This window comes from Rhinolophus hipposideros (assembly GCF_964194185.1).
Source record: "Rhinolophus hipposideros genome assembly, chromosome: 2".
NCBI lineage: Eukaryota > Metazoa > Chordata > Mammalia > Chiroptera > Rhinolophidae > Rhinolophus > Rhinolophus hipposideros.
Genome location: NC_138048.1, coordinates 60,634,484 through 60,660,322, shown reverse-complemented (window position 1 = coordinate 60,660,322; position 25,839 = coordinate 60,634,484). Strand labels below are relative to the sequence as shown.

Below are 25,839 nucleotides of genomic sequence, written 5' to 3'. Positions count from 1 at the left end.
AACCCCAGTTACTTTTCTGATTCGATCTGTTCCTGTGCCCCATCTCATTCCCTCTGATCCTGCGTCACAGGCCTTGCTATTCCATCAATATTCCAGTTGTGTTTCAAGTTTCAGGGCCTTGCTCTTGCTCTTTCCTCCGCCTACATGCTATTCCTTCAGATAGCCATCTGCCTATTTTTTTCAAATCTATGCTCAACTCTAGGTCTTTTCTGACCTCCTTATTTCAAATTGCATCTCATCCCCACAATTCACTAATTCCCTTCCTTGCTTTTTCTCCATAGTACTTAACGCCATCTAATAAATGCTATCATTTATGTTTCATTTGATTTTTTGCCCCTCCCCCAAATGCAAGAGCCTTGAGGTCAGAGATTTGAATCTTTTTTCCCTTCCACTAATCCTAGAGCAGTAACTGGCATAGTATAGACACTATTTATTGGATGAGTAATACCCTGTATGTGATACTTGTATTCTGGTTTCCTCCAGCTTGAATAAGAAACAAGGTCATCCAAGAGAGCCCTGCTAATGTTAAAGGGAGGTGTAGCAAACACCATGCCTTCCCACCATGCCTCCCTCCTCCCCCATCCCCTCAGCGCACTTAGTTAATGCATCTCCAATAGCTTCCAGCACACTGATACCTGCACCTACCCTCTTCTGCTCTTCCTGGTAGGAAGTACACTGAGGGGTTAACATTCCTGGGGAAAACCTCAACCAGTAGGAGCAGGAGTTGGCGGGTAAATGCCCCAGCCTCTTCAGCCCCTGGTCAATGTGGTCAGAATAAAATGGTGTTAGTGTTGTTGAAGCATGAGCTGGTGAGTAGTGTATTTGAACATTTAAGAGATCACGAACAGGGCTTTATTTGAAAATGCAATCTTAAGTCAATTATATTCAGCATCCAGCAGTGCGTGGCACCTGGTAGGTTCTCAGTGCATGCCTGGGAAATGAGCAAACATAGGCCTTTAATGGTGGGGCCGAGCAATCTTCGAAGCTTGCTTAAAGGTAAGACTGATGTTTTTAACTGCTAACCTTGAGAGCGTGCGTACCCACACACATCTTTGAATTTCCAAGAAACTCCTTCCTCTTTTACCTCCTAAGAGATCCGTGCCATCTCAGGATGGCCCCCAGCTCTTCTAGTTTATCCAATCAACCTCGGAGCTGGGGCCAGAACCCCAGTGTTGTCTCCCCGTGTCTAGTTCTTTTTCCACAGTAGCTGCTGTGAACATTCCAAGAAAGTAATTTTGGGAGCTAACAATGGTAAGTATTTTCAGATTCAATTTCAACAAAGTGTTGCTATTTAAGAAAGCCTGCCAAAAAGATAATGGGAATGAAAACATGCTCTGTAAACTGTAAAGTGCTATCCAAAAGTTAGCTATCTGAGGTCACTGCCAAGGTCAACAAACCCGGGCCTGGGTGTAGAGCCAGCTCTTAAATTGGAGAAGCTAAGCAAAGGCTGACCATTCAAGGGACCCCTTCCAAATTGGGACAACAGTGTGTTTGCTGGGATCAAACAGACAGTGGCTTATCTGTGTGGCACTCACCTCCCACCCCCACCTCCTATTGTAAATATCCTTGTGCCTAATAAAATCAATGCTTACGTGTTAAAACTGATGGTTTTCTGGCCTTTTCCCCTTTTGCTTATGTTTCGGAGGCCACACACTGAGCTCCAGATACCTGTACCACGGGGCAACAGACTGTCTGTCCGAGGTTTCCAACCGACTGGAGACATGAGTGTTTTTCTTCCACATTCATTTACATTTGTCCCAGCTGCATTAGAATTTAGATTCTGTGCATACTCTGGCTCTCAAAAGCATATTCTTTGCCCTCACACTACTTCTTTGTCATCGAACAACTGAATGAGCATTGTTTCCCTGGCATGGCTCGTGAAAAGGGACCTCGATGAAGAGTAAACTTCACATTTTCTGGGCTTCCTTATCCTAGCGCCCAGCACTGGAAGGGCGGCCCAGTGTTTGGTGACCTCCAGCATTAGGTTAATGATCTGGGGCTGAGCCCAGGCTGGATAATGAGCCTATAAATAATGGGGCGCTGATTGTCCAAGGCTTATCATGGTGAAGCTGAGAGGCAGAGCTCGCTTTGTCCTGGGCTCCCCTGCCTTCTCCCCTAGCATCTTCATCTGCCCAAGCTAGTGGGTTTATGTGGCAGACATTCATTCCTCACAAGCTCCCATTCAAGCGGTTGTGCACTGATTCAGTCTCAGATGTTTCTACACTTAAGGGCTTGTAAAACAGTCAAAGAAAGATAGTAGATAAACTTACAGAAAGCCTTCTGTTACAGGCTTGAAAAAAGGCTCTTATTTCTCTACTGTAATAGGAGTTCTGAAAAGCCCAAGGTAAGGTACAGAAAAAGGGTGAAACCGGAACACTAAAAGGCATAACGCTGCACACAGCCCTGCAAACTTTGATTTTCCTTCCACACTTTTCCCAAGTGGATATACACCCATGAGAAAGAGACAGATTTGGAAAAAAGACTTTTACTGCTGTATGGTTAGAAAAAAACAAAACAGGCCAAGACCTTCCTAAGTTTTTGCTGTTGTTGTTTTCAAGGAACCAACTATTTTACTTAAGACCAAAACTTGTTGGGGGAAAATTTAAAAATAAATGGCCTTCTTCAGCTCTTATTGGTTTTCAAAGTATCCATCTAAGGGGCTGAGCTAGAATCATTCTGGAACTCCAACTCCTAGCCTGGCTAATAATCTTTTCACACAACCCAAGGCCCAAACATGAACTACCTGTTAAAAAACAGTTACTGAGTGGTAGCAAGTAGGGGGGCTCATGGGGATGGGGTGGTCTTAGTTCACCACTGGCTGGAAAAAGGACCTCTCTGCCTCCTACTCCTTTGAATCATTTTCAGCCAGAGTTTAAGAGGTGAGAACAAAGAGTAGCTGTGCCCATGCATTACCAGGCAATAGTTTCTTACACGACACTCAACTCCATGGTCCACTGGTAAGGCTCAACAGCTGAGAGACAGTGGGAGGGTAAGGGGGAGAGAGAAAAAGGTGGCTTCTGCTTGCTTTAAAACTAGATCAGTGAGGGAAAGAAAGAGGCGGGTTTCAGGCACTTGGTAAACTGAAAGCAAACTTCTTTATTGTACACAGTACAGAATAAATGCAGCTTGGCAGGACGCATACGGCCCTGCACAGGGTAAGTATTTCAAATCAACTGGCAGGCTAAAGCCTTTCTGCACTGTAGACTTTCCACACTCTGGAAAAGAAGCAAAACAAAACCAAAAACCAAAACCATCCGGGAGGTGCATGAGTCCGATGGGAATGCAACGGTGATGCCGCCATCTATGTCCCGTGTCAGACAGCACAGGCCACGGAGTTACAGCAGGGAGGGGGAGCTCAGGCTACAGAGAGGATTATTTTCATTCTTGCTAAGATAGCATAAATCCATTAAAAAACAAAACAAAAACCCAACAACAACAACAAAACCAACCCCCAAACCCAAACTAGGATAAGTAAAAAAAGGAAAAACAAATCCTATACAACATTTACAACAAATAAATCTCTAGCCAGCCGGGGATAAAATATGCATCTATGTATAGACTATGTGTAGGTTAGAAAGCTATAAATATGGTTTGAAAAAGAGTCCTTTGATTAGAGTACAAAGCTAATGAAGGCCCTCCAGGTTCAATACCTGTGTGGGCTAATTAGCTTCCAATAGAGGAAAACCTTGTTTCCGTAGCTATCAAATACACCCTCTATCCCAGTGAACCTCTTCACAAATGGCAGGTCATAAGGGAGGCCGTCTGAGACTATGGAGTGCTCCATAAGAGAAAAAAAATTCGAAGCCCGTGTCTTACCCTCCCCAAACCAGCACTGTCCTTCACGTATGAAGACCAGCACAGTTGTTCCCAATGTGCTAAGTGTCCTGGGGAGCAGGCAGCAAGGTACTACCACTTTCTAGTAACTTTTCCTCTACTTTGAACTCAACTGTCCACATAGCGTTAGCTGGGTTGTTTAAAATGTTTTCAATATAATACAGCATTCAGATAAACTTTTTTTTTTTTTTTAAAGGTGGCAGGAAACTAAAATGCTAGCACTGTTTTACCTGTTGGTGTCACATGTATGTCTCAAACTCTACTGAATCATATGCAGGGTTTAAAGTCCAAGAATTAAAGAAAAAGGGAAACAAAACAAACTGATGAAACAGAAATTGTCATCAGTCATACCTGGGGAAGAATCCCCAGGGTTCCCACCAGGTGACCAGGTTTCAAATGGACATGACATGTATTATGTACATCTGCTTTCCAGAGAGGGCGTGTTAGAGACCATGGGAAGTATACACATAGAATCTAAGCGGTGTGTCCAGGCTGCCCTGCACACCTCAACAATGTACAACTCAGGTGCAAAGTTCCGTTGGGCTGTCCGGTGCAGAAAGCACAAAGCAGGCAGTAAAGCGGGCTTGTATACGGCTACGGGGAAGCCCCCACACAGCCCCTTTCAAGCTGCAGCGTCTTCATAAGTTGGCACTGCCCTGTCTAAGGACACAGTGCAGTTACCGAAAGGTTTGTGTTATTTTTTGCTTTAAATACCAAAACTACAAAAATCAGTTTATAAACTGTTTTTCCAAAACAACCACCAAAACAAAACAATCCCCCGAATCAAAGCAAAACAAAATACTGTCAAAAGTGTTAATCACCCTTCTCCTAAAATTAAAGCCATCCGCACACAGCTATGTGACTGGGAAGAGAAAGGGGGCTTGTTCTACTTGGTGACCATATGGCCAGAAGGTTCCAAAGAGTAGCAATGGTTTATTATTTGAGAACCATCAAGTGGGTAACAGCTGTTCTGACTTTCCCCCCTTCTTTCTAGACCAAGGGGAAACATTTCAGATTGAGCTAGATAAGCTCTCTGAATTTTAAGAAATTTTTATCCCTTCATGGTTTGAGCCGCCCCAACTTGGCCTACCTACTGTCGTATGGGTTTGTGATTTCTTTTTCAGTAAATTGTGCAAATCAGAGCCCTTCTATGTAAAGGTATTTAGTAGTCCATGATCAATGCAGATTGTCACACACTCTGTCCTGGTTTGTGAGTACTAACCTGAACAAGGTTATTGCTTTGCACGTGTCGTCCACGAGAAGGAGGCTCCACTGCAATCTCTTCCCAGAAACCTTGTCAGGATCAGAGCTGAGGCACCAGCCTTTTGGTGGTTTTCTGCTCCTCCCTGTTCCCACTCCCCAGCAAAGGTATCTGTCAGTAAGGGTGCCAATCCAGAGACAGCTTGGGTTCTCCAGATAATACTCAAAGGGCAAGCTTTAGGAACAGCCAAAAACACAAACAAAACCACTGCCCTCGTTTGCCTGAATGGGAACTGCTAACGCTAGGCTTTGGCTGCTCAGCCACTCAGAAACTTAGTAAGCGAAGCCTTCAGCATAGGGAAGGCCACTGCAGCGATCCATGTCCAGGAGGTACGCAGAGTTGTCTTCAAAGTGGGTCAGTGGCAGGGTATCCTCCTCGCTGAGGTGGCACTCGGACTCTGCTTTCAAGAACGGACGCTGGTTGTCAGGGAAGGCCATGGAGAAAAGGGCATCTGGGTCACAGACAAATTTGTAGACGTATCGCTCCCCAGCCACCTAAGCGAGAAAACACCTAATGAGGCCCGGCTGGAACAGGGCATGGTGGGGACCAAAGGAAGAACAATGAGACATTTGTAAGTCACCAAGTTCTCCAGGGACCAAAAGAGGTTCACTAGGAAGTGATTATCCAAATCCTTCAGATTTATTTTAATAAATCTTAGGGACCTGTTACCTGCCAAGTGTTTTTGTTGACAACAGTTCAGCAGTTGAGATATCTGAATTTCAAATTCACACTAGATAGGCTCTTTTAGCAGAAAATACTCACTGTCTTAGAAAGAATGGGTATGCTGAGACTGGTGCCTGGTGTTATGAGAAGGTATAAGGATTGAAAGGTACAGTGCTGAAGCCAGGCCACGGTTTCAGTCACCACCAAAGTTGTACAAGTCTTCACAGTACACCTTTGTTATTTCTGAAGGGCTAGGAATCTGATCAGAGAGCCTATGTGGAAATTTTAAGTTTGTTCCAAAGCCAAGTGGAATCGCTTCTTGGCTTACCTGTAGTTTTAAGTTACTCATTCCATGGTTCTGTTACACTGAGGAATTGGTAACTGCCTTATATGGATTTTATGCATTATAATATTATTAGCACTGACAGGCCTTGATTATCAAAAGGCCTCGTGATGTAGCTGACGAGCAATCTAGGTCACTGGGAACCCATTCTCTGCTGGCTGCTTCGCAAATACAAGAAGACACATGCCACTGAAAATCAAACCAGATCATCAGCTTTGCACAGGTAATGCAGAGGGGAGCAGGAAAGTGGCTAAAATGACTGGTAAAATAAACATTTCAGACTCAGAAATTCAAAGCGTTTGAGTTTAACCCTGCCCTTCAGTCATTCTGTTGTGATTTTAACATCCTCTTTTTAAGATACTCACAGGTCATATAATGAATACAACAATGATCCCTTACAATGGATAGCACATTATTTTTTTCCGGGACATTTTCACATATATTACCCCATGAGATTAGAACAGGGATCATTATCTACGTTTTTATTGGAAGTAGAGGCTTTGGGAGGTGAAGCGACTTTCTTCAAAGCATACAGCTAAATACACGGGAGTGTTGGGAGATGAGCCTGTCCTAGCCTCATTCTTGTGCCTTCCTGTACTCTTTGCCTATTTTATTCTCAGAAATAAACTTCTCTTCTACTTCCTTAGAAAACTTAAGAACTAGCCATAGGGACAGCTCATTGCTCTTAGCTCAAGTTACCGTGTCTTGGTTACATTCAGAGTTGGGAAAAGTAAAGGAATATTGGCTCTCCTTCCTAAATTTAATATTCCACCTGATAATATTAACATGAAAGGGCGGAGGGGTTTCGGGGAAAATTGGAAATGACTGCTAATGGATTCAGATGTCTTTTTCGGGTGATAAAATGTTCTAAAACTGATTGTGGCAATGATTGCACAACTCTGTGAATACATTAAAAACCGCCGAATTATACCTTATAAAAAAGGGGGGGGGGGCGGTAGTGTAGGAGGTGACACCCATCCTAGAGTATCTATTACCTCTGCCACGTACTAAAGTAAACCCTCAGTTCTGCCCCAAAGGAACTCACACTCCTGTGAGTGATGGACACTGACACTAACGGAGGAATTAAAATACAGAGAGAGGGAAGGGCCGTGACCGGGAGAACTGCAGATGCTAACAGAAGCAGAAACGGGACGATGTGCCTCAGCCTGAGGACTTCAGGTTCTTGGAGTGAAAAGGTGATTACTGAGACAGGAAACAAGCAGAAGCCTGCCAGGTAATGAAGGTATTAGGAATGTTCTAGTTCTCCAGGAGGATGGTAGTTTAATAGGCGTTGTTTCATTTTGTAGTTTGGTAACTTATGGGAATGTGGTATGTATTCTCTGGTAAATAAACGCCATATTCATTAAAAGATGGCTATGCTTGTGAAAGTCAAGTATGAGTGAGGAAAAGGGAGTTAGATGGTGCCAAACGGGAAACAGCCTTAGAGCTTTGTAGGAAGCACTTAAAAGTCGGGACTGTATCCAGAAGACCATCCATGAAAAGCTGTTTATTTTTTAAGGTAGTTAGAAGAATATGGGGTCACATTATCACCTGCCTATGAGAAAGATCAACCTGGCTTTAGCGTAGACAAGTTCTCAGCAGCAATAACCATACATTTCTGCCAAGTGCATCTTGGCGGCTACTACCACGTAGGCCGCCTCAATGTGTAAATGCTGGACTCTGGATACAGCATAAAATCAGGTGGCTAAGAAAGACCACGCCAAGATTTGCCATTTGCCTATCCACTGGATTTTAAGATTGGGGTCCTCCACCACCTATCCTAATAAGGACTTTGTACTGTCTTCCTCAAAATACACTTCATCCTTTATTCTGCAATCTGCTACCAAGTGATTCTGCTGCCATTTTACAAACGTTGGGTTTTTAACTTGAGTTCCAGTTTCTACAGGTTCTGAAAGAGAAGATTTTCTTAGTCCTCTAACACTTTTGAGAGTATTAAACCAACACATTTGAAGGTCTAGGTGTTCTACCAATGAAAGATTTCAATGAAGCTCTTGTGGGAATGGAAAACTTCAAGTCGATTCCATCCCGTGATCCTTTATGGATATAATAGTTGGCCTAAGTGTCATTTTAAGTAAAGCAGAGGAATCTAATTGTCCTATGATGTGTTCCACACACAACCTCTGATTTTCACACATACCCAAGAGCTTTAAAGGTGTCCTTTACATCTCATTTGATTCTTAAGTTTGTTTTTCCAAGATTTTTTCCTACCGCAGAATCACTTACGAGGCTAATATCTTCTCCATTCAGCCATTATAAACAGTTTTTACAGAAGCCCTTGCCAATTTTCTTTGAAAGTGGTCAGAGTGGTGTAAGTATCTCTCGTAATTGCTCACCTTCTGCATGATGCCCTTTTCATAGTAATAGCGTAGAGAACGGCTGAGCTTGTCATAGTTCATGGCTGGCCGGTTCTTCTGGATGCCCCAACGCCGAGCAACCTGCAGAGACATGAAAGCAACAGAAACTCATTCCCTGGGCCTAGTGGCTTTCTCCCAATCTCAGGAGAGCTAGTTCTGTTACCTGACTGCTCTGGTCAGTGCTCCATTTCCTTGACCTGGAAGGAAAAGCATTTAATTCCCTCAAGACCAAACATTCAACAAAGGTGATGATTCAGTCACAAATGCTAAGAGGTGAGACCTAGGGGTGGAAGAATCCTAGTACTGTAAGATTGCAGAGGGCTTGGCTAATGTCCCAGAGGAAGCAGGCTCTCTACTGTTTCTCCACGTATGAATTATTGACCAATACCCACAGACCATTAACATGTTGCCATTAAGTGCTATGGTTTCTGTAGCAGTCAATAAGGAATAATTAGAATGGTCATTCCTGAAACATTAGAAACACACTAGTGAGTTGCTAATGGGCCAGCAGAGCAAAAGTTCAATTCTAATAAGATTGGAGAGGGGCTGGGAGATGTTTACTTATTGCAGCTCATGGAGTAGGGAGGAATCAGATCATTTCAGCCTGCTGCCATCCAATCCCCTACTCCCAGCAGACCTGCAGAATGGACATTAAAACATGTAGCAGCATTATCCACTTAATGAAAAATTAACAGGGTTTCCCAAACAGTTCTGAAGTGCATTATACCCACCCAGTCCACCTGAGGTGCAGTGATGGGAGCATGGAATTGGAGCTTCGGGGGAAACCTTATAGCCAGAAAACGTCCTAGGACAGTTTACCTAATTATCGAGACAGCCCTGCAATTTCTGTTCTCAAGTATCTGAACAGCCCAAATCCTACTTATAAGGATGACTATCGAGGTAGGAGAATAACAACCCTGGATACATGAGTCTTCTCAGAGGTCTTTAAATATATGCAAACCTGGCAGTCATGTTTTGAACATTTTAGTCCAGTTTTGGAAACTTTTTAATAAAACAAAATAACTACATTCCTTTGATCTTTAAAGAAACGAATGTTAAACATAAACTGGGAGGTAGAGCGACTGCAAGTAGAAAAGTCGATCATATAATAGCCTTTCACTTATAGTATTAGGTTGGTACAAAAACAGTCACGGTTTAAAAGGTTAAAATTGCAAAAACCAGTTACTTTTGCACCAACCTAGTATTTCCTACATATTTGGGCATAATGAAAGCAACATTTGAATTCAGGATTCTAAAATGACCTTTAATAAATACCAGAAATGATCTGATAAATAAGGAAGAATGCACTTGCCCTAATTACATTAGAATAATTCAACAGCCATGATTCCACTTTGCAAGAAACAGTGTGAAAGTTACATTTCCACTCTTTGGCTTCATGTTCCTATAGCACAGACGATGCCCCTGAGTCCCCTTTCTCCATAGTGCATCCATTCAACTCTATCTTTGTAAAAAGCCAAAAAGGCAAGATTAACCTGAAGTTACATCCTGGTTAGAGAAGATTAACATTTTAATGGCAGTAGTGACGTAAAGAGAAACTTTCTAAAGCAATGTATGTCCTTCTCCCCTGTTCAAAAGAAATGAGAGTATAAAATTATACTTGAACCACTGTCAGCTACCTTAGGCAGGGAACCTTAAAGGAAGCCCAGCCTCCTCATTTTACTACATTCAGGGGTGGAAAACAATTCTTGAATATTCTTCCACTTCAGCCACAACCTCTCTTTGCTGTCACTTGTTTACAGCTCACTGGAGAGAGGTTTTGTAATATGTACAGACTTTCAAAGCAGCTGTGGTAGCCATAGTTACTGACTTGTCCTCTTGGGCCAGGGCCCTGTGATTTAGTAGCCATCACTAGGGCTGCTCCTTCTACAGAAATGCATAATGCAGCACCACTGCAGAGCAGCTGGAAATGAGGGCTGCCGCATTTCTGGGGTGAGGAAGCAGGCAATAGCTTGTTACCAGCTCTTTCTTCCTTTCATCTTTCTCAGTCGTTACTTTGATAGCATGCATCTTGAGTACGGTGGCTGAAGGAGTTAAAAAAAAACATCCACATATCTTTTCCTCCCTTTTCAAGAGAAAGCAGCCACAGCACAGGGAGCAGCTTTTTCTGCAGCCCATCCTTTTACACCTCCCCATGGCATCAGTTATCTGCCACATGTTCAACAAACAACCCTACCCCCAAAATATTCATTAATGCAGATTCACAGTGAAAATGGCTCCAGATTAAAGCCGAGTCAGTCATAATTGAGAGGGTGCTAAGCTGGATGACTATCAAAAGACATTTGATTAGGGGGCCTGCCAAAACGCAGTTCTAAAACCACAATTTCCATGCACAGTGTAATGGATATTATGGATAATTACCCAGAGTGCACTACTCAGCCACACAGCTGCCTACAATTACGTCCCAAACAGCTTCCTCCTCCACTTCACCCTTCAAGCTCCCCCGTGACAACTTCTTACAGCTTTTCGAGGAGTTGGTATCTTCTTGACATTAACAAGAGACGGGCCCACAAGGAGTAGAGTGGGGGGTGGGGGTGGGGAACGCAACAAATGCTGCATGTCCCGGGGCTAAAGTGCACAGAGGGAACAGACCTAGTCCTAGGTTAAGAGAATGAACATTCAGAGTTCACGGAATGCGTGGGGATTTCAAGGTGGGGTGGAAAGAAGTACTTCCTGAAGAAATAAAGCTGTCCAATCAGCCGAGGGATTCTCAAGGCCACCACAGGCCTCTCACGTGACTTGGAAGCTTGGCATTTATGAACATTCTGGATTAATATTAGTTTCTTTATTAAGTAAGAAAGCAGGGGCCCTTTGCCATCTGTTCATCATTTTCTTTACTACTGGTAGGAGAGCAGAAGATTCAATAACAGCTTTACAAAGAGTCATAACCAGGTTTACCTGCAGCTGTACAGCCTGTGCTTAGGCCCGAGGCAGTGGCAATAAAGTAATAAAAGCTCCTGTTTGTGAAACAGGATAAATCAATAAGGGCTGCCCACATGACAGATTTACTTTCAAAAAGCCTCAGAGAGTTTAGGCGACATGCTTTTCTCAAGCCTCACATAAACCAGGCCATGTTATGAGGAAAAGAATGTGGGGCAGATGGCTTTCCAGTATGGCTGGAAGCCTAAAACATAGCTCCATTTCTGCATGACTTAGCCAAAAAGAAACCTTTAGAAAAACACAACAGTGGTCCCAAACTCTGGCTATGAAGGTAGACTGAGTCTTAACAGAAATTGTTTACAATATGAGATGTTGACATATTTGCATTTTTGTGAATGCTACAAAATAGGGAATACCACACGTATATGTTCTTTTATAACTGCCCTTAATGAAGCCTTCCTTATTCTCCTACCAGTCAAGATTCTTCTTAAATTTCCAATCCTCACATTCTCCTTTTCTCATCTTAACTTTCAGGCCATTTTCTTCTTCCAAACCAAGTGCCAGGTTGTTACCTCATGCTCTTAACCCTCATACCAACTTAGGCCCTTGGTGTGCTAACATGAGCCCTGGAATTAATGGAACAACAGTAAAACTGCAGTTGTTGTTCAAATGTCATCCAAGTATAATGTTCCCATTTCAATTACACATAACCCAAAGATACCTTTTGCTCTGTTGGTTTAATATAAAATGCTGAAGCACATGCTACTAAAAGAAGCACATGTCAGATTTTTAGGGCCATCATTTCTTTTCTATTTATAATCTCTCTAGATTTTAAATCAAAGAGAAATAAAAAATCAGTGATTTGTCTGAATGGCTCTATGAGTTGTCTTCTCCATTGAAATAATGGTACTGGTTCTGTCCACAGGCCTTTCTGTCAATAGTTCTGGGCAAGCGGACAGAAACAATGTCAAAAATGTTTCTTTCTCTATTAACAAAATAATGAAGGTTTGTGTCATCTCTCAACTATTGTGATGGAACATAATATACTTAAAGAAAATCGAAGCTCCTAAGATTGACCTGTCTCTGATGATTTTATTTCTTTAGGTTAGAGTCATTTGAAATACACAATGGGCTAATCATATCCTGCAACATATTATCAAAGTGTCATCCCAATGTTCCTGTAGTCTCAGATATAGGCTATGACAGGAGAGTCGACACTGAAACAAGCTTACCACTGAAACAACACTTGGAAAAGACTTTCTAAGAGGGAAAACAGACCCTATTTGGATGTAAGTCTTGACAGCCTCACTCCTCAGATTTTGCAGAAATGTTACTAATACTTTTTATATATTCTACAGTGGAGAACCCCACTTATCCACGAACTGTAAACTGTCCTATTAGTAGGAAGGGCACTGCCAAGCCCAATGCCAGGCCACAATCTGAATAAGGAGAGCATATTTAACAGTAAAAAGCCTCCGTGGAGAACTAAACAAGAACAAACGTCACCATAAGCATCGACAAATAGAAAAGTCATTTGCGTCTGGCCTCCAGTGCTCACCTCCTCGGGTTCTATCAGCTTGAACTCCATGCCTCGGCCTGTCCAGGCAATGAAGTGGGCGTTGGCTGGGTCATCAAGAAGAGTGACCAGGAACTGCCACAACTGAAGAGAACCTCGCCTCTGGTAAGGAGGGCCCTCCCGATACATGGTGGGTTCTTGTTTGACTTTGCCTGTTGGGGGACAAAGATACAAATGCAATACTTTAGTCTGAAGTTTCTCAGGCGACTTGGGCAGAAAAGAGTTCACACCAATTTGGGGCGAACGAGACTGACAGAGGAGCTCTGTCTGACATCTCCAAACCTCCTGCTTAGCAACGAACTGGATGGGGCTCCTTACCTTCCAGTCTCTCGGGAACAACACAAGTGTCATCGAAGTACAACCGGGGATCTTTTTCATATGAAAAACCTGAAGGAGAATTTAAAAAGAAAGACTATGTTGTTTAACAAATTTTCTCTGTGTTCTACTAAAACTCTGGATTTAAGAACTAAAATGGGATTCTTCCATTTCAGGTCCTAAGCCCTATTAACTGCTGTATGTATGGCAGGCTGAATTTTGGGGGACTTCAAAAGGACTTAGGCGTTCGTGTTCTGGCGGAATCACCTGAGCCTCGGTGAGAGCGGCATCAGTTCTTGCTATGAGAGCTACGACTGCAGGGAAGCACTGAGTCACCAGCTAAGTTTCTTCACACCTTGCTTATGAGGTCTGCATGGATCACTGTGGCTGGGACTAAGCCTTTCTATCTGAAAAGACATCTCATTTATTTCAGTTGGCCTAGCTGCGTGGATTTCCTTCACCTGTACCTACTCTCACCCTTTTTTTCCTTTTAGCGAATATTAATTTCAACATTTCCTACTCTTCCAGGCTGCCCACATACCTTCAATTATGAAAGAGCTTGGAGGGTAGAGAAGGTAGCCAAAATGAGTAAAGACTTGGGCCTGTGAGAACTGTGACAAGCAGTAAGTTTAAAGCAAGATGGAGTTATTATCCACCAAGTGGAAGGAATATGAAGAGACTTTCTAGCAAGATAAATCAGAAGTAAGAAAGGGGAACTGACTGGTTCAACAACACATGTTAAGTGGAAATGAAAGGGAGCAAGGGCCAAAAAGGAAAGGGGTCAAGAAGGGTGGCCCAGCATTCTCAGTCCATGAACCCTTCATATACATTCAGCGCTGACCACCATGTCACCGGGCACCCTAACAAGACCAGCAGTTCAAATCCAAGCCAGGTAACATACAGGCTTGATGGGGACCACAGCCTGCTTCCGGGGTGAGCACTCCGGCGCGCTCTCCTTCACCAGCACACTTCTCCTGGGTGGTAAACCACTCATCGGGCTGTGCAGTACAGGTGTATGCAGAGGGGATAGGGAGGGGAAGCCACTCTGCAGTGAAGGGCTTTCATTAGATTTTGAGAGGGATTTGCTATATGACTTGAGAAATCTACAGGTAAAGGTGCCAAGAAACAACCTGCTGTTCTTTCTGCACAATCAGCCCAGATCAAGTCCTTGGCAGGACCAGCACCACTTTTAAGAGGCCTGGGACTGGGAAAACACTGCCCAACTTAAAGGAAACTGAGATTGTTTTGAGGTTTGTATTACTCATTTTTGTTTTCTCAGCCCCAAGCACTATTTCTCTGCTTAACTACAACAAAGGATGTATATTTTATTGGTATTTACTTATTATTTAGGTCCAATAAACATTTATGCCAGAAACTGTGCTAGAAGGAGGTAGATAATGAGAAGAAACAGCCTTGGGACTTGCTTGAATCCCAACTGGAGGAGACAGGTAATAAAGAGGGAAAAAAAGAAATGAGACATGGTGTAATATAGAACATTAAAGAGTGCACCCGGGAGCAGACTAATGGACCTAGATTAGCTGTGTGACCTTGAACAAGTTAATTAATTTCTCTGTGCTCAAGTTTCCTCATTTCAAGACTAATTCCTACGTTATAGAGTTGTGGTAAGAATTTAATGAGTTAATATATATTCTGTTCCATGGATCTATTTATCTTTACACCAGACTGCCAAGAATAGCTCCTGGTAAATAAGTGTGCAATAAGTGATAGTTTAGAAAAATTAAGGTAGTTAATTGTACATTGGTCTAAGTACTATTAAGAAATAAACTGGATGATGTAAGAGCTTTATCTTACATCACTGTCATGGATTCCAAATTCCTTAAGGATAAGGACAATTTCCTGAATATTTTAGTATCCTCATAGCACCTGGTATATGATAAGTGCTTAATAAATACTTGAATAAATATGAGAGAAGCTCATTACTAGTTGCCATTAAAAAAAGATTTAAGAATACAGTGCTAACTTTTAAGTCAGGGATTCAGTGACTCCTATGATAAATTTATTTCCAATTTTGGTACTAGAAAACTGACTTTAATGACAAACTATTATACTTTGTATTATCAATCAGAATTACATAATCCATCATGCTTCATGCCTTTTGCGTTGGCTATCAGGAAGCTACTTATTTCCCAACTTTCCATATAGATTTTGATAACTCCAGTGATGTTTTGATGGCCTTATTATAAGGTCATTATAAGTATACTACTTCAAAGTTCACACACTTATTAACCTTGCCAAGTTATTTTTAGAGCTTTTCGTCCTCTAAGGCAGGGGTGTCCAAACTTTTTTCAACATTTTTCACCGAGGGTCATATGCGATAAAATACACAAACAGCCGGGCCACTCACTCGAGGTGAAGTACGTATTGCCTCACCTGGTTTATTTAAGTAAACTAAATATATTTTTGGAATTTGCTGCGGGCCAATTAACAATGGATCATGGGCCGCAGTTGGCCGCGGGCCGCAGTTTGGACACCCTTGCTCTAAGGTAAGGATAATACATTCTGAGTATATAGGGGAAATATGTAAATCTAGATTACATTTTAGGTTTGGTTTTCAAATTAATCAGATGAAATCCTGCCCCTGAGTATCATTTTGGTGTTATTTTGTGGTTTCTAGTCATTGCCACATGTGGTTCTCTAAAACATCTGGAAGATGCTGTTGGTTTAAGTGAAATTTAAGTCAGTTGAATCTGTACCAGCAGTTATTATCAGTTGTGGCCACAACTATCTAATCACTCAAATAAAGGTGGCAGGAAGGAAGGGCCTGTATGAGGAGCGTAGCAGAAATCAAAGATTCGAAACAGCATGCAAAGACTCCAGGTGAACGCTAAGGCAGGATGGCTATCTTAGCAATCACAGATGTCAATCAGAAATACTTGTTTCACTGTTTCACAGGCATCTGTGGTCAAGCCGGTATACGAAGTAGAGAAAAACCATGGCAGGGTAATTTAGGGCAATTAAGAATGCAGGTCTCTTTGAAATGAACTTCTTTAACGTGTGTGGAGGCAGGGAAAAGAATGGGAAAGAGTGGGGAAAAAGAAGACAAACTTGCCAGATATTCTGTGTGTAGTAAGCAGCCCAGGGGTCAAATGCCAGACTAAAAATATTTCCTTTAAGAGTATGCTCCTTTCTAAATGTTGTAATTATGCAAAATATTTTCCTCCCTCTCTTCCCCTACTCCCTCCTAGTTTCCCTGCTGTAGACATCAATTGCTCCTGTAGAGACATTTGGAAACCTAGAACAGTTGTGCCAATTACAGTCAGAGGTCCAGTAGATAGCCCTTCCTTCCCAGGGCTGGACACTCAGACTATCCCTAGATGCCCAGTGAAACAACACTTGGTCTCCCCTCTAACCAAGTCAATGGGAAGCAGCTACTCATTGAAACCACGCGAGAACCAATTACTTACAAAAACCAGTCAATGCTTCATAATGCTATTTTATCAGTTCTTTCCACTTTCCTCTAAAAACTCTAGAGAACCGTGGTTACCAATTTTGGATGCATTGGAATTGCTGTGCCTTCGCCGTGGAATCCTGGGGAGCTTTAACAACTACTAACTCTTGGGTCCCACCCCAGAACTTCTCATTGCACTTTTCTGGGTAAAGCCTGGACACCAAAGATTTAAAAGTTCCCCAGGTGATTCTAATGTGTAGCCAAAACTGAGACTTTCTACTCTATAGCAGTTATCAAACGCGAATGTGCATCAGCTCACTGGCTGGTTAAAACACTGTGTTTCTGATTCAGTAGGTCTGGGGTGTGTCCTGAGAATGAGCATTTCTAACAAGTCCCAGGTGAAGCTCAGGCCATAGGTTTGGGGAAATCACATTGCTCTAGATCATTTATGGAGATGAATGTGACAGAAAATAAGACATTTCTGGGGAAGCTGTTCTAAGAATAAAACCCTTCCCTGTGTCAATGTTCAGAAGAGAAGTCCTGAACCTACCATCTCAAGTCATGATACAATTCCTAAGACCCAGTGTAGGTCAACAGTGTTATATATAGCTCTATAACCTCCTTGTGTGGGAATGTGGAACTGAGGTTGGTTCATTTCTCCTTCACGTTACCATGTGAACTCTTAAAAGTGAGGGTCACTACTACTGAAGATGATGGCAGCTGTCACAGTGTTCAGGAGCGTACCTCAAACCCTGTGTGTAACGTAACTGAAGGTTATGATCAATTAGCTCTCATATTCCTGAGCTAAGGAAGAGTCAACCTAGGATATCAAATCTTAGCCTGGAAACAGCAGTTTTAAGCTTCCTTAAATATTTTTATTATTTTTTAAAGCCACTTACCTTCATGGCTGCTGGAGAAATAGCCCCCTCTCATGTAGGATGACTGGCAATTAGGCACTTCTGAAAGAGAAACACAGACATACACACTCTCGTCACTGCTGTCTGCAGTTGAATCAGTACTAACAGTTGAACGGCAGCTCTGTGATAAAGCTCCTGAACCTTCTCCTGCTCCAAGGTCATGTTTTTTTGGTCTTGTCCTGGGAAAAAGGTACCACCCCAATAAGCATAGAAAACACTATAACCCACCATCTGAAAGTAGGACTCCTAATCAAGAGAACTGGGAGGAAATAAATGATGCCTCACTCTCATCACTTACTCATTTTAGAAATTAGTTAACACTAAACCTGGTGAGAGAGTTAATACCATGTTTCCCCGAAAAGAAGACCTAACCGGAAAACAAGCACTAGCATGATCTTTCAGGATGCTCATAATACAAAATAAGCCCTACTGAGTCTTTTGGAGCAAAAATTAAAATAAGACCTGGTCTTATTTTCGGGGAAATACGGTAGGGCTTATTTTACATTACAAGCATCCTGAAAACTCATGCTAGGGCTTATTTTCCAGTTAGGTCTTATTTTCGGGGAAACGCGGTAGAAGAAATTGGCTTTTAAAAGGCCAAACTTGGCCTTCTGCCTATAAAGATTGTGGTGTTAGGAAGGGGCGGAGTATCGCTTTAGATCTTTCCCAATTTGCTCTCCTTTACAGTTGATGGTCACATCCAATTCTGCTGAGGTGAGGGTATTTTTAGGTTATAGAGATTAGGGGATTTGAAGCTACGAAGTTAGGACAAGAACTGGCAGGAGTGGGGGACTGCAGTTTAGCAAGTACATTTTCACCATGCTGGAACTGTTAGAATGAAACCCAGGCTCAAGCAATCTCTTCTTCAGGGATCATGTTATCAAGGTGTCCACTGAAATAAACGACAGTGAGTTGAGTTGTGCCCATGTGAGACAAGCCTTTACCCCAGGAATACCACTAAGATCAAAGAATTAGAGATATAGTAACATCTGCTGGGTGTCTTGCGTTAAGGGAGTGAGGTGGAGTGAAAAACACGTCAGGACAGATTAAATGTCATCCTCAAAGGAAAAATGCTGGTTATGCCTGCTCCTGAGAAAAATACATCAAAACCTTCAGGAGGAATACCAGTGGAAATTTTACAAGCTATTAATACTTATACTTGGTAATTTTTCTATCATAAAGCAACAGATGTCTCCCTTCTGCCTATCTCCCCAGCCTTTCCCATAACCAATTCCTGCCTGAACTGAGCAATCTATGTATTATCACACAGAGGGTCAAGAGCAAATTCTATGCCATATTCCATTTGCAAAGGCCATTCAAGTACATATCGCCCCACTCCTCCGCAGGGTCTTCAAGAAAAGAACTCCCGGGGAAGGCTGAAAACCTACCCACCACCCTCCAGCACCAACTGCAAGAAAAGAGTGAAAAAGTTTAAGTCATTTCTGAAAGAAGGGAAACTGAAAAGGAGGAAACAGTTCCTAAGTGAAAACTACAAAATCCCAACTCTCCTTTTCCCTAAGGATCTCATTTAATAGGCCTGGCCTATAAGATATAGTCAGTGAGTGAGTGTGTGTGGGGAGGGAGGGAAAGGAGTCCCCAAGTATAGCTTAAACTCTTGATATGCTTTAGTTCAGAGACAACTGGAGCAGACAAGAGCATCCCGTAACTAAGTAACAGGAGCCCTAACGTGCTCTCCCCCTCTTCCTGGGTACACCAGCAGCCGCTGAAGGACACAGCAATGCTCCCAGATGAAAGCATTGCAACAGATGAGCGAATCCAACGAAGCAACCAACAGAACAGCCTTTTCCATGGTATACCCAGAACCATACACAGCTAGGGCATCCAGGTGTTTCTAAGAACACCATTCATTTCGAGAATAGAAAAATCCCATGCTACATTGGGACTCTCCTTCCTTATACTCATATTGAAAGTTTAGGGGTCTGATGATTCAAAAAGAAAGCCACAGAACTAGGGGCAGAACTAAAATGCAGAACTAATATTTCCTGTGTCCAGTGCCCTAAGGTAATAGTAGGTCTTAAACAGGGTGTCACCCAGATTGGACCCTAGCAATTCTTCACACGTGGCCCCAGAAGTGAACTCTGCACCACTTCTGAATGCCTACTGCACTTCCTACCATTTGCTTGGCTTTTCTGTTTTGTACTCAGTTACGCATAAACATGTCTGCTTTACTAGCTCCTAAATTTTTTGAGAGCAAATTCTATAAAATTATTCTCCAAAGGCCTGCACATGGAAGACACTCAGTAACAACTAGATAGATGAATAAGAGCACGAAGAAAAGAATGTCATATATTCACACTAACCTGAATCAACGCAGTAATCCCGGGGCTCCTGCTTGATTCCCATTGGCGACTGGAACCCATGTGCTGGGGGGCCTGGCATGCCTGGGACCCCATGTTCATAGAGGGGGTCATGGTATTCTTGCTTGAATCCCTGAGGGGGTGGGGGAGCTGCAGGGACAATAGGTTCTGACATTTGCCGGTGGTAACTAGGGCGATTATCTCCAGGAACTCCTGACTGAGGAGGGAAGGGGTGGCAGGGTTCAGACAGTTGTCTCTGAAATCTGCAAGAAGAAAGTAGTTATATTGTTTAACTACAAACAAGATGAATACCTACTATAAATTAGCATTGAGGATTAGATGTTCAGATTAATGGAATTATTTGCAAAGCACATATTAATATTTATTTTTGGACATTTTATCTTCTTCCCAAAATTATGTCATACATTTCAAACCTCTTCAGTCAGTACTGGCAAAAAAACAATCAAAGCAATGACATGGTAGCCTCTTATTTTCCATGCATGTTTATTTCATACACAGTCTATCTATATGGTTGGGTCAGATTATTACCTGAATATAAAAACTAATTACTTGCAAACAGCCCTAACATGTACATATATATTTGTTTACTAGTTCATTCATTCTCTCACCGTAGATAGAAATAATTTTTAAAGACCAAAAAGTACAAATTAATCAGTTAGGAAATGTAGTTTAAAAAAATTCCACATATACTAACAATCAAAAATATAAAACCCCTACAAATAATCAGGAAACGTCTACACCATGTAAGAATAAAACAGTAAACCTGTTTTCTGAGAAAAAGAGAGAAGACCTAAATAAAGAGAAAATATTTAGGACTTTGAAGCTGTTGATTCACTGAAAATTATTCTTATAAAAGCAATGCCTTCCCAACCAACTTGACAAAATGACTCTAAACTTTATTTAAAATATTAAATAATTTTTGAAAATGATCCATTAGATATTGACAAATATTATAAAGCCACAGTAATTAAAACATGAACATAAGAAATGAAAGATAAACATTATCAAAGGAATTGAATGGAAAGTCAAAAACTGTCAAGTATATTTCAAAATTTACTACTTGTTAAGGTAGGCATTTCAAATCAATATGTGTGTGTCGGGGTGGGAGGGGAGTTAGACCCGTTTTATACCACATGCCTAAATAAATTTCACATGGATTAAAGATTTAATGTGAAGTCATAATAGTGCAGTAAATATATATATATGAAAACATATAATCTTGGAGTGAGAAAAAAACCTTTATATATGTCAAACCAACAGTAGAAATTATCAAGGTAAATATGGATATGCCTCATTGTATAAATTTCTAATAAGTCAAAAAACACCAGAAACAAAACCAAAAGAAAAACAACAAACTGGCAGGAAAAAAATCTGTAACAGTTAGAAAATGCTAGAAATAAACCCCCAAATTAAAGAAACTGGGGGAAAAAAATCTCTTAACAAACATAGCAATTGTTGATAATGTTGACATAAAGGGCTTTAAAAAATCAATAAAAGATGAACATCCCAACAGAAAAAATGGGTAAAGGACATAAACTGGGAAAATCACTAAAGAAGAAATGTTAATGGTCATACATAAACAGTTTAATTAGTAATAAAACTCTCAGAGTTTATTTATTTATTACAGAGTTCATTAGTAATAAAAAAAGTACTACATAAAGAAATCGTTTTTCCTAATCACTTAGAGGATGACCAGTCAGTTAATAAATCTGTCTGGCACATAAAAAACACTGAAATTATAGATATGATTAGATATAACTACAAAAGATGGCCACCAATGCAAATGTCTAACAGGGAAAGTGGCTAAGAATGTCGTCATATAGCCATTCAGTTGAAAGGAACCATCAAATACGATATAATATGCAAATATGTATGGACATACAAAAGTATTTTCGATTTATTAAGGCAGGATGCAAAAGAGTACAAAGAGCATCAAATTTTTGCAAAAATAAAGTATTTAGGGTGTCATACAAAATCCTGGAAAGATTTGTACCTAAATGTTCATTCACATTGCTTATCTTTGGATGGTTGTGATTTTAGGTGATTTTCTTTTGTTGCTCATCTACAGTTTAATAACAAATATGCATTATTTTATAATAAGATAGACTAAAAAAGCCTTTGTTATTGTAATTTGAGTATCATTAACATCCTTTAGCTATAGAAAAATCCAGAGGCGTGCCAACTGCCCTTGCCCTGTTAGTAAAAGGGAAAGCCTGAGGTCCTGAAGTGACACCACTTACTACAGAAGTGATGGCTTCCGTTTCCTCCTCTGTAACATGGGGATGCAATATCCATCCAAATGCTACTGGAATGATGAAATAAAACCATGTCTACAAAAGCATGGTTTCTGGCACAGCTGTAATCACTGACTGGGGTAGAAGGCAGGAGGGTGAGTGTAGATGTTCGAGACGGTAGCCCTCAATGTGAGGCCTCAATCCGTGAACTATGTATAAGGCACGTCTACGTGGCTAAAGAAAAGCATTTGGCAATATATGCCCTCAGGTCGAAAGTATGAGTCAAGGTTTGGGTAAAAAATGAAGGATTTTAGAACAACTAATTGCAGTGTCTTTTTAAAAAAATCAACAATATAATCCTGTAATATGAAGGTCTTACTCTTTTACTTTGAATTCTATTAATAGCTTTAATCAAATAACTTGAATTTGATTTGAATCAATCTGTGGCAACATGTGGCCAACAGATTTCTGCAACATCAAGATTTAAAATCTTAAACTGAAGAGGTGGAGTGCAGATAAAGCACTGTTTAGATCAGGGTGTATAGCTTCGTTCCCGAGTCTTCACCACCCTATTATCAAAAGCAGCACCCTAAGGTCATTTTGTAACATGAAATCACCAAACAATTTTATATATACTTACCCGTTTATCCCAGACACCGAAAACATCAGAGTCTGCCTGGCCAATACATTAAACAAGTTTTATAAACTATGTAAGGTTCAGTGGGTGGCGGTTCTTTCACTGGGGTGCTAAATGCATTACAGTGGAACTTCATCAGGAAGGAGATTTCAAAGTTGGTGTTATTTAAGGAAATCCTTCCATGGTCTTTGAAGAAGTGTAAATTTGAAACTTGGGGTTAGGCTTGACATTTAGAATACAGGCACCAGCAGCAGGCTGCAAACCTGAATTTTTGAAGAAAATTTTGAAGAAGTGGGCAGAAAAGAAAGATGAAGATATTCTTAAGGCTTTATTTTTATAAAGTACTCAAACCTTATGCCAGCAGGAAGGAACAATAACAAGGGCACACTGTTCTTTCCCTTTCCCCTCGGTCACCATCTTAGCACCTTCAAAGGTGACCTCCACAAATCACTTCCTTTGATGGCTCCGAGATGGCACAAACCCCTCAGTTCTGTAACCAGAGACTCTGCAGCTGGCAGGCCCAATCATTCCACTTCCTCTCGGTGCTCATCTTCTCACCTTCCAGAATGAAACTCTAGAGCTGTCCTGGTACAGCCCCTTCAGGAAAGGGTACTTCCATATGGGCATCAGCCAGCAACCCCCATCATAACTTTAAGAATTCATGAAGCTTAGGGGCCTGGGATCTGCAGACAGATTCTGTAATTGGGATTGTTCTCTCTTGGTTTGTTTTGAGGGAGTGGCAGTGGTAAAGGGGATGGATCGTAAGCGTAGGTCACAAAACTCACATATTTGGAAGAAAGACAGAGCTTGCTCCTGGTCAAGGCTTTTATTTGCAAAGATTAGTAAAGTAATTCAGTCTTTCCTTCTCCTCAAAATACATTCTGTGAACTTTACTCACTGACCTTCATTTGAACCCCCTTCCCCTGTCTGAAATCCTTTTGAAGTATATAAGAATGTGTTGTATACATAATACAGCTATGATAAAGATGCCTCTTGTTTACTGAGGCAGGCAGTCATTTTCAATGGATGAGTGGTCTGGTTCCTAACAAACCTCTTCTCCCCCATACCCTCCCAACCCCTCCCCCCTTCCACTCCCACCCATATCCCAACAGAGCTCAGGCCGGTAGTGAACGCAGTTGGTGAGCAAAAAGAGACTGACTACTGAGGGAGACTAAATTCAATAGGTTACAGATTAAGACTTTTTCAGTGCCAGTTTATTTAAAGAACCAGTTATTTATTTATTTGTCAGATTTATATAGCGCCTCTCCTCCCAAGAGCTCACCCACGCTAACAACATTTGGTTTACGTTATGAAAACCGTTAGATGCTTTTTCTGCATTTCCTTTTCGGTTTTTGCTGCCAACACACAGAGTAAACGCAATGCTTGAAGGGAAAAGGAAAGAAGTGTGGATTCAATAAAGGCTACACAGTGGCTAGGGTGCCAGGTGAAGGAGTGATGGTTCAGAGGCCAGCTGAGAGGTGGTGATACGCACAGCCAGCCAAGAAGCCAACACCACATACTTAGTATTTCCGTTAAGGCTAAGGGAAGGTAGAAAATAGAGAAGCAGCATAGCTGGGTAAGAGAAGAGGCTCTGGCTGTGAAGCTGCAACATCCCCAGCTGAAATCCAATCTTTACCACTTACTAGCTGTATGACCTTGGGTGAGTTATGTAAGTGCTCTGAGCCTCAGTTTCCTAGTCGGTAAAATAAGGACAACCAATATACCCCATACCAAAGGTCTTTATTGTAAAGATTACATAAGATAATGCATGAAACAGGGTCCAGCCCTCTGCTAGGTTCTTGATACACATTATCTCAAACATCACCGACTGCCCCCACCCCACAATATGCCAAATTCAGAAGTTATACAAATGTTAAGGGAAGATCTTAAGAAATTGTTGGAAAACTATCCCAAACACAAAACACAAGAGTCCACTAGTTAGAGAACCATATGATTTCACTGGTATGTGGTATATGAACCAAAACAACAAAATAACAAGACAAACAAATGAAAAAGAAACCTCATAGACACAGACAATAGTTTAGTGGTTACCAGAGCGGAAGGAGGGGGAGGGTGGTAGGTGAAGGTAAAGGGGATCAAATATATGGTGATGGAAGAACTGACTCTGGGTGGTGAACACACAATGTGATTTATAGATGATGTAATACAGAATTGTACACCTGAAATCTATGTAACTTTACTAACAATTGTCACCCCAATAAACTTTAAATGAAGAAAAAAGAGTCCACTAGTTGGCTATTCAATATCCAGTCTCCTTTCTCAGAAAGAGATTGCTGATTTATATTCTGGGTGGCACTACGCCAGCTAACTTCACATTGCTGTTTATTTTCCTGTTATATACCAAGAGCCAGACACTGTTGCAAAACAAAACCCAAACACTGTCCCTACACACACACCAAATAACCCCACAACAGCTCTCAGGGCTGTGAGGCTTGTCAGCTCTGCTTAGACTCAAATCGGCCCACCTAAACTGTGCTAAAACATTGAGAGATGAGGAACAAAATGTCCTTTAAAGGCCTAGATGCTTGTCTGATTTCTCAAGATCAAATATGGAAGGAGAAAAGTGATGTAAGTAGGAGATGTCACCAACATAAGATGGTAGGTATTACTTTTATATGTACAACATTAGTTAAGTCTGACAATGAAAAGATTAGGGATAAAGAGTGCTTTTACATTTTCAAAACTTGCAATTTCTAAATTGAAGTATCTACATCATTTTAGGAAGATTCCTTTGGTATAGTTTTCTTTATGAAATACAAAAGTGATTTTTAAAAAGAAAAACTGTCATAGAAGTTGACATTTAATGAGTACCTTCTCTGTGCCAATATGATTTCATTTAATCCATCCAATGATACTACATGGTATCTACTATTCTCCATTTTCAGATGAAGAAACCAAAACTTAGAGAAGTTAATTGCTTGCCTGAGGTCATATAGATAGAAAGTACTAGCAGGGCTGGGATCCAATCCCAGGTCTGTTAAGTCTGTCCAGCTCCAGAGCCATTGGCCTACTGTTTC

General features: G+C 41.3%; 1 protein-coding gene across 1 annotated transcript in view; it reads right to left on the bottom strand.

Annotated features, from left to right (window-relative positions):
* Positions 1-3,076: 3,076 nt before the first annotated feature.
* Positions 3,077-25,839, bottom strand: part of ETV5 (ETS variant transcription factor 5) — a 59,176-nt gene continuing 36,413 nt past the window's right edge. The window contains exons 8-13 of the mRNA XM_081063604.1: positions 19,913-20,172; positions 17,574-17,633; positions 13,269-13,337; positions 12,933-13,102; positions 8,456-8,557; positions 3,077-5,589 (exon numbers count right to left, since the gene is read on the bottom strand). Coding sequence (XP_080919730.1) covers positions 5,368-5,589; positions 8,456-8,557; positions 12,933-13,102; positions 13,269-13,337; positions 17,574-17,633; positions 19,913-20,172 — 883 coding nt within the window. The 3' untranslated portion in view covers positions 3,077-5,367. The remainder of the gene's footprint in view (positions 5,590-8,455; positions 8,558-12,932; positions 13,103-13,268; positions 13,338-17,573; positions 17,634-19,912; positions 20,173-25,839) is intronic.